The following is a 13091-nucleotide window of genomic DNA, read 5'->3' as shown; positions in this document are numbered from 1 at the left end:
CATACATTCATTTACATAATCTTTAAATTGATATGTACGGACAGTAAAATAATTTGTACATCTTCCTCAAATTACAAATCATCATGTAGATAATTTCTAATAAGGATGTAAAAAAAAATTTACATTGCTATTCACAGTCTCATTCCTTACATTTCTTAGGCTCGCATGCAGGACAACCCTGTCAATAAGTGGTTGTCCCCGGTCATAATGTTTAAAATAAAATAAAATAATACTGACACTAAAAATGCTAACGGGAGATAAACTAGAAAAATATATGTAGTTATAAATGATATAATGTGATAAGGAAGAAATAGAAAAATGATAGAGAATTGGATAGAGATATTTGAAAAAAGGAATCGGATGTCCAAATTTGATAGGTAAAAATAAAACAATGTCATAATTTAAAATTTTCAGAATAATTTTTATAATTGTGAAAACGATTAAAAGAAGAACAGACTGCATGAATAGTGCCACATAGGTTAAAATGTTATCCTACACTAATACAAGCCAATGCCAGATTTTCCACAACATTTGTAACACACACATAACATGGGATTAAGTTACATACCAAGTCTTGAGTCACTATACTATAATAAAACTATTAAGAAATACAAAATGTTAAACACTAGAATTTAATTTATTGCATAACACTACAGAGTTTAGACCCCAATTCCTTGAATTGAATCTGTGAGTTGAGAACGGAACAACACATTGTCATAAAGAAGGCCAGCAATGGTAGCACCAATCAAGGGTCCAACCCAATACACAGCTTGGTTCCTGAAACTGCCTGCAATGGCAGCCGAGCCAAAAGCACAGGCAGGGTTCATCGAGCCGCCAGAGAATGGACCTGAGGCCAAGACACTTGCACCAGCAATTAAGCCAACTACAAGTATGCCAGTGGAACTCATTGGACCACGCCTAGGGTCCCTGGCTGCATACACTGTGTACACCAAAACAAATGTCAGAGTACCCTCTAACACCGATGCTCCAAACCCTGTCATCTCTTCTGCAATGGTGTATGTTGGAACATGCTGAAAAAACATAAACAAAACCAAAGAGAGTAAATAAAATGTACATGTCCAAGCCATAAACATAAACACACAGAGAAAAATAAATACCATTCCAACAACAATGACCCTTAAAACAAGGCAAGCCATAACAGAGGCTATGAGTTGAGCAACCCAGTAAAAGAGAGCGGTTGGTACACTAATGTGGCCTCCAACTGCCATTGCAAAGGTCACAGCCGGATTGACGTGTCCACCGGAGATGTCCCATGCGATGTACAGAACAGAAGACAAAGCAAATGCACTTCCAATGCCAACCACAACCAGACTTGTTGGGTTCAGTGAAGCATCAGGCATCAACTTCCCTGTCATTTCAAAAACAAAAAGCACTACTCTCAAGCCAAGATGATACGATGCACCCTACTTTTTGGTAGTACATAATTGACTGCTCAATATAGAAAAGCAAATTGTCTAATATAAAACTTGCAACCTAAATCCTGAATGAGAATCCTTTTCATGCGTAGCATGTGCCAAAAAAGAAAAACATAAATAGCCCCCATAATGGCTTTAGGAATTGATCTAATTCCATTTTTTCTTCTGTTTTGAAAATCCTTGTTTTTCTTCATGGTTATGATTATACATCAATTTTATGTTGAAAAATCAAGAACAAACGTGAATATGCACGTGTACTGATTATCTAGTTACGAAAAGATGCAGAGAATATGCATGGAAATTAAGGGTACTCACGTGAGGACATTCCAGCGCCAATGACAAGAAAGACATAGAAGAAAGTGGAGATAAACTCAGAGAGATAGGAGCGAAGTGCATTGCGGGTGACGGATTCATGAAAACGGGATGTGACAGTGACAGAAGATGGAGCCATTGTTGTGATTGTAGCAAATTAAGACAGAAATGAATGAATTGCAAGTCCGTTACATAAATAAGCAGTTGGTGATGCTTCTTCGGATAAAGGCATACCGTTTCCCAAAACAAAAACTAACTATAACCGCCTACCCATGTTGAATTTGTTCCTGTTGTCAACGGTTACTACATTTTATTTCCTATTTTTTATTTATTATCCACTGAAGTCAATAATTAACTCGTGTCTTAACAAGTACTGTATAATTATTCATTAATATCCTGCTTGCATTAAAATTATTTTTAACTACAAATGACCTCCAGTACTATTTCTTTCTCATTTATCATAAATCTGTAAAGAGAATATAAAACGTCATAAATTTCTAAATGGAGAAATAAATAGAAATGCTTTTTTTTAAAGAAAAAAAATAGACAAATTTGGTTTAAAATACAAGAAAAATAAAATAAAAGCTAGCTTTTAAAAAATAATTTCTTTAATTCAAATTTTAATTTCTTTTACTTGTCATTTTTCCACCTAACCCAAATAAAGGATTAGGGAACTTTGAATAATGTCAGTATGAACCTTTCGTTTCAGTATAGTTAAAGAATGTTTTTATTAGTAAGTTTTCTGTGCATTATATGAGAACATATTTAAATTTAAGTAATTATAAAATTTAAAAATTAAATTAATTGATATAAAAATAAATAAATTGAAAGATATATATAACTTTAAAAGTTGAAAAGAAAATTATAAAACTATATTATTTAAATTAAGACATCTTTATTAATATGCTTTGAGAAAATCAAATTTAATTTATAATTAAGATTACAGTAACTTGATTCCAATCTTACATACATGTGTTACCTATTGCCTAAATTATTTGTATCAAATTTTTTAAATAATCAAATAGTTTTTATTTCCATAATTCAAAAAATATATATTGCATTAATTATGATATATAAAAATGATGTACGATAGGAACTTTTAATTTAATGGTAAATTTTGAAAAACAAATTACAATCAAAAGTTAATCCCTCGCAAAAGTTATAGATAAAACAATTGGGTTAGAAAAGTTATTAACCAATCTAATCCCTTTGCTGAAACTTGCGCATTTAAAGGCTCATCCTCGGTTGGCAAGAGTGAATTTTTACATGAGAAAATTTAAGAAGAATCTAAACTTTCCATATTCTACACAGTACACAGAGAGAAAATGCTAAAATGTCATTTCTTTGCTATCTTTAAATTCCCCTCCTTTTGAAAGGATGTCACTATTGTACAACTTGAAAACTAATCACATTAATAATACATGGAAAATGGGTTGTTGGTCGGAGAAGTCAGAAATGAAAATGCACCCCCCCTCTCTTTCTACAAGTAATAATAATACATACAACACGCAGAATTTAAAAGTACCATTTTGGTCTCATTTCCTCTTGTTTCTCTGTTAATTCTACATACTGGTACCACTCTGCTCCAGCCTTGCTTACTGGTATTGGTGGCCTCACAAAAATCTCAACAGCCTTGGGGACATGCACAGCCAATATCAATTCCCCAGCAGTCTCTACAGGTTTTGGTTGCGAGATTTTGTGTGACCTGCTAACTGGCTCAACAGTAAACCATCCTAGACCTGATATAGCTATATCACAAGCTGGTCTGCCCAAATAGAAAACAAGAAATTTCATATTTAACTATTACTCATAAATATTAGCATTTTTGGCTGAAATGACTCATCAATCAACACAAAGAATGAGCTAAACAAGGTTTCAAAATTGAATACCAAAATAAATTATAAAACCTTTTGCATCTTAACAGAACTAACTTGGGATCATACCTGTCCACAACTTCGAATTTTATTTGCAATTTACGTTCTGATTCAAGTCCTTTCCAGTTCTCAGCATTTTCTCCCCCACTTGGTGGGGTCAGCAGAAATCCAAGTTCTGTCTGAGACAATAAAGAATAACCCCTCATTTAGGTTAGAGGTGGTAAGATCCTTAAATTTACAAGTGACAAAATACAATTTTTTGTTGACATGAAGAGATAAGTGGAGAAGAATACTCATGGATCAACAATCAAAATTAATAGATCTATCATATGACAATATCTGTGCATATCGCTACCACACTTCTCATACAGAAAGAGAATAGAGAATAAAAGGACCAAAATTGCCCACGACAAACAAAGATAGAGTCAGTTTGCAAGAGGCAAACAGTGAAAAAAGAGAGAATCCAGAGTCTAATGCAACTCCACATATACACAACTAGAACTCTAGAAGTAATAATAAATTCCACCTAAGTATGTTGACACAGGCTATATAATATTATTGAAGTGAAATAGCTTCTTCACCCCTAATTAGGAAACATAACATACGAAACCATAGCAGCAGTAGCATCAAATACTGTTCTTTTGTTCAGGTATCATAATCTAGTAAACAGAAGCAGAAAGTCTACAAACTGATGGCAGTAAACCCATCATAAAATGGCATTCTCAATTTTTTTATTACTTTAAGAAAACAGAAGCAACATTGTTTTTCCAATGATGCTTAGAATCGAACATAAACTTAATTTCTCCACTTTGCAAGCACAAACAGCTCAAGTGTTTTGTGAACTACAGTTTAGGCCAGATGTAAGCAACAATATTGAGTCTAGTCTTTTATAGTTTCTCTATAAACAGATTGAATCACAATACCTGATAAAATTCAACTGCTTGCTCAGTGGGTACCATATGAATTGGTATTCTCTTGGGTCCATAAAATGTCAAACAAGTTTCTGGGAGAACCTGAAATTATCAGGACTAATGGCATTATTTAGACATGGAATAGGGGTTGAATTCTAAAAAAATTGTCCAATTCCAAGATGTACAAGTTGGAAGTATATAATCAAAACCTTCAAGACATCAATTCTAACAAGACCTCCCCAAAATATTGAAAATTCATTCAAGCCATTCACTATAGTGGAAGCTCCTTCCTCTACATTGTCTGAAGATACTATAGAACTCTGGCAATAACAATGACAATGAAGTTAGCATTACTTATGATGGTAAAATGTCCTAAAACAGTTTTGAACAGAACATACTGGGAAAGCCAGGCCCCTCAGTCGGCTTTGAGGAGCAAGGATGGGTAGATCTTCAGAATGAACAACTGCAGTTTGCCTATGGAAGAGATGAACTCCAGGAGTGTCATACAATTTCTGCATGAGTAATGAAAAAATAAACAAATTAATACATGAACAGCAGCCACTGGACCATTTATTTGAATTAATTTCTATCAGAATGACATACCCCTCCTCCTAGGAAAGCATTAATTTGAATTGGCCCTAAGGTAGTTCCGGGAACTGCAGATTGTATTGGTTTGTATCTTTGTGCAGATGCAGCCACTGGATCATTTATAGCCATTGTTTCTGACATCAAATATCAAAAAGTCAAGATGGAGAAAAGGCATACCTGAAAGTTGGAATTGCCTAAATGATAGGCAAAACAAGAGATAGTTAAGGGGAACAATTTAATAAAAAATTTCAAAACATCTATCATGTATTTTAACAGTTCTATTTGAGCTATGCAAAAAGTGATTTGACAGCAGAAAGCCAAAGAAAAAAAAGATTATAAAGGCTGCTCTATATCATATGAATAATACAAGCCTACACTGTTTTATGATATACAAGGTGTTTAACTTGATGGTTACCACTTCAAAAAAAACTAATGCTTGCGTGGTTCAGCATCAAAAGAATGAAAGTGTTCAAGCACAATGCAAACTATGACCGTAAAAGCAAAAACTAATACAAAGTCCAGTACAAAGACAACACAAGAATTCAACATATAAAAGCAATATATATTTAGCACTCAACAATTTCTCAATCATAGAAAACAAACAAGCCAAGTCCTAATATTTAGGATTGCATGGAAATATAACTTACTTAGTAAAGCATTGATGAAAGCAGATTTCCCAACATTAGCTGAACCCTGCAAAATAAAATGTAATTGATTGATTTCCTGACCAAACTAATGACTAGAGGAAAAATATTTTTACACATACACAAACAAAATCAAGAAATGCTAAGATTTGTGTTATAAGTGGAAGCAAGACAATAAATGCTAAAGCCACCTGTCTTCCAAAAGTGGGAACTGAAATTTAGACTAGTACATGTTTTACATTAGGAAAAGAAAATAAGAAATAAGTGTAATTTAAAATCTGGATCCCTCCACATCACATGCAAATGAGATAAGCCAAAGGTATCACAAGCACAGGAATTCCATTGACATTTCAATAAAAACATCAATGTAGGAACATCAGCTTGTTTGTCAATCATCATCTGCTTAAGCGTATAAAACTTCCAATTCAGAGACTTACCAGAATGTAAACATCTCTTCCCTACACATAAAAACAAAAAAGAAAAAAAAAAAAAAGAGGGAATTTCAGTAGAGAGAAAAATAAGAAAAAAGTTAACAGTAACATGTGAATTGAACTCTATAATTTACTTTAAAGGCAAAATGATTTTCAAGTATGAACATCAGTCATAAGTGTCATAACATTTGCAGTATAAATTCAACACCTTTATAAAGATGGATAACAAAGTTTATGCCATCTTAGATGTAAAATTAAACAGCAGTGTATCAACAACTTTCTTCCCAAAAGAAACTTTTAAATCAGTTAAAAAGAAAACGTAACCCATAACGGGGAAGAACCTTCTTCTCTTTCTGGATTTCTGATATCACCCCAGTTATTCCAACCAATGATTTGGAACTGGTCAGATGGACACTGAGAACACTGCAATGAATATCGGAATTTAAAATTTGATAAGTTAAACTTTTCAACTTAGGTTATAAAGTTTTCCTTAGTAACACATAATAAAAGTAAAAGAAGAAGGATTGGATTTTATCTAAAGCAATGCTTTAACACCAAATCTATGCAATTTTGCAAATGCCTTCTCATTGTTAACTATGAATGCTATATAATTGAACAAGAAACCAATTAGTAAACTTAAAGTTAATAATTAATTTATTACAAAGAAGATACCTACTTTAGCTTCTTTCTCATAGTAGCCTCTACAACCCAATCCCCAACACAGTTAAGATCAGTATCTCTTGGAAGGAGATCAACCTACAAAGAAAACATTCTGTTAAATGTGAAAACCGCATATTTGTAAATTCAAATCCTATCATACATTTACTAAAAACAAATCATATTTAAAACAATAATAAGCTGCATGCATTTTATTACCTTAGTCACCACCAATACTATTGGATTAGAACCAGCAAGATCTCGCACACGAGACAAAAAACTGCCATTGAAGTCAACAATGTCAACCTAAACGTGGTTACTTCAACAAGTTAGACGAAGAAGCTCTATTCCTTTCATTCATTATCATTAATTGGAAATAAACAAAAGAAACTTTAACTACAGCAGAATCTATGAAATCCTCTATGATAATTGAAATCCTCTATGATAATAAAATGAGAGCATGGTTTTAATTTTTACCTTCAAATTGTTTGCATAGTCTTAATTATTTATCAGATCAAAGCATCCGGTTTGTAGCATAAGTACAATTGATTACACATACAAGCAAAATGCAAGTGTATATATATTAACCATCTGCTATCCAGTTGCTAAAAACTAACTTTCAGGTAATTTTCATCCTTACAATTTATAATGTTCTCCTGATTGCACTATATGCTACGAGCTTCTATTTTTCACAAAATAAACTGAATGTAACTTTAAGAGATGTCAGAAATTTCACTAAGAATCCACCCATCAATTAATTGAATAACCTTATACCAAAAATTCTAAAACACCTAAGCTAAATACAATTGCAAAAGGATTTCACCGCGGTACGGATTCAATATCCTAATTCTACACGTAATAAGTTCACATTTCTTCGGTCTTTCATTCAGATTCAGTCTATTCATTTAAAAAGAAAATGTTGCAGCGCTTGATTTACCAATTTAACAATTAGAGCTTTCTCGTGACGCAGGTGAGACAATTTTTCTCGAAGCTCTTCAGCAGAAACGAATAATTTACCGCCAGGGTATCCACCGTGTCCTCCAACGGCAGTTATCATCTTGCCATGAGACAAAAGCCGGCACCGCCTACACAGAACGGTTCGAAGCTGGTGGTGTTTCTTCTTCTGCAACACAGGCACGCACGCAATCAGCAACATCCAAAGCCAATGCATAAAATGATATTTCCGAAATTCGAAGCAATACCAATTCATAGGTTTCGGGATCGACGTAGCCAGGGGCATCGGCATCGGAAGTGTGTAACGGAGCGCCGCAGCCGTAGCAAGAAGCGACGGCTCTAGAAGCTTTTATAGCATTATCTTTCTTCTTTTTCTTCTTATTCTTGTTGTTCTCTTTGAGAATGAGCTTAGCATCTTCGAAGGACTGTTGGCGTTCGAGGAACTTCTCGCCGGGCGAAGGAGCGGCAGCGCCGGTGCCTTCAGCATCGGCGACGGGCAAGCGCGATTTCTGAGAGCGCGGGAATTCGAAGAGAATGAGGCAAGGCTTGGAGGTGAGGAATTTGGTGTTGGGAAGAGAAAGAGGTGAGAAGAAAGTGGATAGGGTTTTAAGCGCCATTGTTTTGTTGCTGAGGTTTTGCTTTGCGTCCTCGATGCCGGGAAACCACGTAGAAACAAAATACTGTTGCCAAGATAGAAAAAGAAATGCCGTTTAATGCAGCATGCTTTTTCGTGACCCAAGCCTTATTGTAAGTAAAATTGGATCGGGCCGACCCTAATTTGTCATATACTAGTAGTGGGCCAATTTTCATCATGTAATCCGTGTTTTCAATTTTTTTAATATATATTCTTTTTTTTCGATAAAAAATCATCGAATTTCAGTATATGAATCATGTGAATTGTTAATTCATATATTTTGAATTTTTTTAAAATTATAATTTTTTATACATTATTTTATTTACAAAATTTGATAATTAAAAAAATTTGATATTTAATTGAATGTTATATTTAAATGTTTATTATGATAATTAATACTTAAATAAATTTGATATTTAATTAAATGATATATTTAAATGTTTATTACAGTGATTGAAAATTAAAAAAATATGATATTTAATTGAATGATGTATTTTTATGTTTATTACAGTAATTCATAATTAAATAAATTTGATATTTTTTTACATATGTAAATTTTTATTAAACCTATGTTTTTTATTTATAATTTATATATGTAAAAAAATTAATTATTAGATAAAAATTAATTATCACAAAATTTATTATGTAAATTTACATGTGCATTAAATATACATTAGAAATTTTAGTATTATATATAGTGACATTAATTATTTTATAACATAATTGGTCTATTAGCTTAGTTGGTTAGAATGTTGTGTTAATAATGCGAAAGTCGTAGGTTTAATTCTTGTTTAGATCATTAATTCCAAAATTATATTTTTGAAATAAAAAATAAAAAAAGTCCTACGAGTCTCGTACAAATTGACAATCTGTATTGGACAAAACCGACATTTTTCTATTATGCTAGTGCGCCTAACAGTTCCCCAGACCTTGGAGGTGCAGGAAGCAATTGCATAGCAGTGGTTGGGATATATTATTAAATTAATAAATAAATGTTATTAAAAGTTTGAAATATATAGTCAGTGTAAAAGTTTGGTCTCACTTTTTATTGATGTGTTGATGTTGAGTTAGAATGTTGATAGAAGTGATACCGTGCGTATCAGCATGCAATTGATAGAATGGGATATATTGATAGGTTGGTATTCAGCTAAAAAAACGTGAGTATCACTTTTTATTTACTTGATTTAAGTCCTCTTAAGCTTGGAACCATGATCACAAAATAAAAGTGCAAGCAATGAAGCTCTATACAATGTAATGTATTGTTCTTATTATTATATTTATTATCCAGAATATCCTTTGACTTTACCAATAATCTCTATTTGTGAAACACATCAAGTACTTCAAAAATTTGATCGCTGGAAAGTTGAAATCACTTCTGTAAATTATAAATCCGTGAAAATTGTTTCTCGAACCAAACTACTCATATAACAAGTTACATACACAAAAGCCATGGACAAAGCTTCAAACAATATGTAGTGTCACGATTCAAGTAGTACTTTCGAATTTTGATTTTTTTTATTTATACAAGGCAATTTTTTATTTTTTATTTTTGCCTATTTTGATTCATTTGAGGCATAAACAATGCTATATTAATATGCTCTTTCAAAACCAAAGGCTAAAATAGAATCATAATCAGTTTATAAAGGATTGGGCAAGTGTGAGAAGATTAATTATGTGACGTAGCAGATCATGCAAGGTTAATACTGAATTACTGATTCATGGAAAGCTAATAAGTAGATCAAGCAATTCATCCGGTATAAGGCTCGGCTTCAAGGTTGAGTTTTTGTTTAACCCTAATTATTGATCAGAACTTAAAAGCAGGAACATATCCAGATTATCCAAGAAAGAGAGAAGTTAAGGTAAATAAATTTTGAAATACACCATTATAAAGTAGTCTTTTGTAACTTGTTGAAACCATTTTTTTGGACTTTCGGTCACATCTCGCATCACACGGGCATGTATATGCATTATTTCATTCTGAACTTTGGCAAACACTTTTTTTTAATAGATGATAAGAGAAGAGACGTTTTTATTTTTGTCACTGACGATAAATGGGCCCATAAAAATTTCTGTTATATACCATGATGATGTGTGCAGGTTCAAAGTTCCATCTCATTTTCCTCAGTTTCATGTAAAACTTTCCTTCACGGAAGAAAAAAGGGACTGGCAAACGTATAGCTTGGCAAGGAAATACGATTCTATTACAAAACTGAGTTATACAAATTGAAAGTTCAACTATTTTGTTATTAACCTTCTTAAAAACCAATGGCGGTTGACTGGCTGGGTTTTTTTTTTTCTTTGACTACGTACAGATGGCAATTTGTTTTTTTTAAGTGATAGCAATTTGATTTGAACCTATAATTTCATATAATTTATTTATGAATATAACTCTTTACCACTTGACTTAAAGCATCTTCATCAATGGTATCATCTCAGGTTCCTTAAGCTAAGATATTGATTTTTTTCCACAGTTGAAAACCGTCTTGTGAAAAGTAAAGTTTCTTAAATTTAAGATTCGAAATATTAAGGTAATTTCTATAATGACACAAGTGATAATATTAATATGATTATAATTCAAATGAATATGAATTTTATATTTTTAATAAAACTAACAAATTAACATTTATTTAAAAAAAATATGAATTTTACACGATTAATTAGTTGAATAGATTTTTTATTTATTTAAACAATACTCTCATTTTTTTCAAATAATATTAGTTACTAGAATGTTTAGAAGTTAACACTAAAATAATATCCTTAATTAATTTTTCTTTTACAAAAAATAATAACACAAGTATTAAATTTTATTAGTGAAGTATGGAATGTTGGTGGTTTCCTTTTCTTCTTTTGGTGAACTTTGTTGGTGGTTTTCTAAAGCTCCCTTAACAATCTTACACGTAACAACTTTATTAAACTTATATTAAATGTATTAAGACGTGATAGATTTTACTTGTTCACGTGAACAAGTAATTCAAAGTATTAGTATTTTTTAATTTCTTAAATATTGATTTTTTTTGCTAGACACCCTTAATTTAAATGTTTAATATTTTAAAAAAAATATGAAAACTAAAATCACATAATTCAAAAATAGTGGAATTAAAAATGAGCAAGTATAATTTGGTACCACTCTATTGTTATGTTAGTATATTTATGTCCACATTAGTACATTGACATCAACACTCCATTACCATATTAGCATTTTTGTTAAACATAAATTATCAAGTTAATATATTACCCAAAATTACATAATTAAAATTATGTGAACATCTAATTAACAAAATTAACATGATATGGAGACTAAAAGTGATCTGAATGATTGTAAGGAATTTAAGTAGAAGTGATATTAAGATAAGTTGAAAAGTAAACATATCATTGAGATAGAGAAAAAGAAATGTATGTTATGAAAAAGTGTCTCGTGAAGTTTAAGTAGAAAATAGTATTGTATTAATATCCATTCCAATTTCCAAATACCCAATTGCTTTCTTTGTTCTAAAATTAGCCATAAAATCCGCACAGGAACATGGATCAAGTGCACTCTCCATTGCATCTGCAAGAGTTTGTGGCTAATGTATGAATTCTGATAGAAAATATGTGCATGGAGATGAAACTCATGGTATCCATGTGGTTCAAGCTAGCTTCAAGGGCATCTGTCTCATTCCATACTTCACTAATACCCATTTCCTAACTTAACGAATGAGAAATGACCCATACTGATAAGATAATATTAGAAAGCATTATGTAACATTATTAAAAAAGATTACATGTGGTTGGAAGAGTTAAATATTTTTTTAGTTCAAAGTTAAATTTATTTTAGGTTTAATTATTGATTTACTCCATATAATTTCTAAACTTTTTCATTTTAATTTCTATACTTAATAAGTGAATTTTTTAGTACATAAAACTTATATTTTAATTTTCAGAAGATCTGTTCCGTTAAAATTTTATAACTAATGGAGTCAAGAAAATTTAAATGCAGAGATCTTTTCAGAATTAAAATATAAATTTTAAAAATTAAAAAAAACTAAAAATTTTACTTATTAAATATAAGGACTAAAAAGAATAAATTTAGAAATTATAGAAATTAAATAGGTAATTAAACCTTTATATTATTTTTCTAAAAAGTTATTACTTATTAGTTTTAGTTTTTATAAATTTAAAAATAAATTTTATAATTGAATATGAGTATATGACATACACTTAAACGTGTTATATTTCATGTCACTATATAATAATTGATCGTGATATTTTTAGATATGTGTTATGATATTATTGAGTGATGCATATGATAAAGAATATTTTAAAAAAATGAGGATTAAAGCTTTTTTGTGGAAATACTCAAAACAAATTTAGTCATATTTACAGGAATTAAATATATATTCAAGTCGATCACTTATTATATAAGGATAAATTATGTAAAAGAATCGTAATAAGAAATGAAAAATATTTTCAGAATTAATTTGTGGACGACAAAACGTACAAATTGCGAACTTCATTTAAGGAAACCAAGCAAGAAGGGCAGAAGGACGGATCTAAGAGGTATATATAAGCTACGGGTATTTAATTTTACTTTTTAATTAACTAATTCAAACTAAATCAGCACTATTATGATTAAAAATAAGTTATTTTGTTTTTAATTTACAGTTTAATTTA

At 31.0% G+C, this 13091-nt stretch overlaps 2 protein-coding genes across 2 annotated transcripts; both read right to left on the bottom strand.

Moving 5' to 3' along the window:
• Positions 1-560: 560 nt before the first annotated feature.
• Positions 561-2193, bottom strand: TIP5-1 (aquaporin TIP5-1). Its single transcript, XM_003533447.5, has 3 exons — positions 1752-2193; positions 1119-1369; positions 561-1031 (listed from the first exon to the last, which is right to left on the bottom strand). The coding sequence occupies exons 1-3, from the start codon at positions 1885-1887 to the stop codon at positions 660-662; spliced, it is 759 nt and encodes a 252-aa protein (XP_003533495.1). The 5' UTR covers positions 1888-2193; the 3' UTR covers positions 561-659.
• Positions 2194-3074: 881 nt separating this feature from the next.
• LOC100798614 (NO-associated protein 1, chloroplastic/mitochondrial) lies at positions 3075-8525 on the bottom strand. The gene is made up of 13 exons (XM_003534323.5): positions 8056-8525; positions 7791-7976; positions 7073-7159; positions 6873-6952; positions 6538-6619; positions 6203-6223; positions 5769-5814; positions 5137-5255; positions 4932-5045; positions 4743-4853; positions 4546-4635; positions 3692-3801; positions 3075-3513 (listed from the first exon to the last, which is right to left on the bottom strand). The coding sequence occupies exons 1-13, from the start codon at positions 8422-8424 to the stop codon at positions 3264-3266; spliced, it is 1665 nt and encodes a 554-aa protein (XP_003534371.1). The 5' UTR covers positions 8425-8525; the 3' UTR covers positions 3075-3263.
• Between the last annotated feature and the right edge of the window lie 4566 nt (positions 8526-13091).

The sequence above is a fragment of the Glycine max genome, chromosome 9 (assembly GCF_000004515.6).
Source record: "Glycine max cultivar Williams 82 chromosome 9, Glycine_max_v4.0, whole genome shotgun sequence".
NCBI lineage: Eukaryota > Viridiplantae > Streptophyta > Magnoliopsida > Fabales > Fabaceae > Glycine > Glycine max.
The sequence above is the reverse complement of the archived record's forward strand: the minus strand, read 5'-3'. Positions and strand labels throughout refer to the sequence as shown.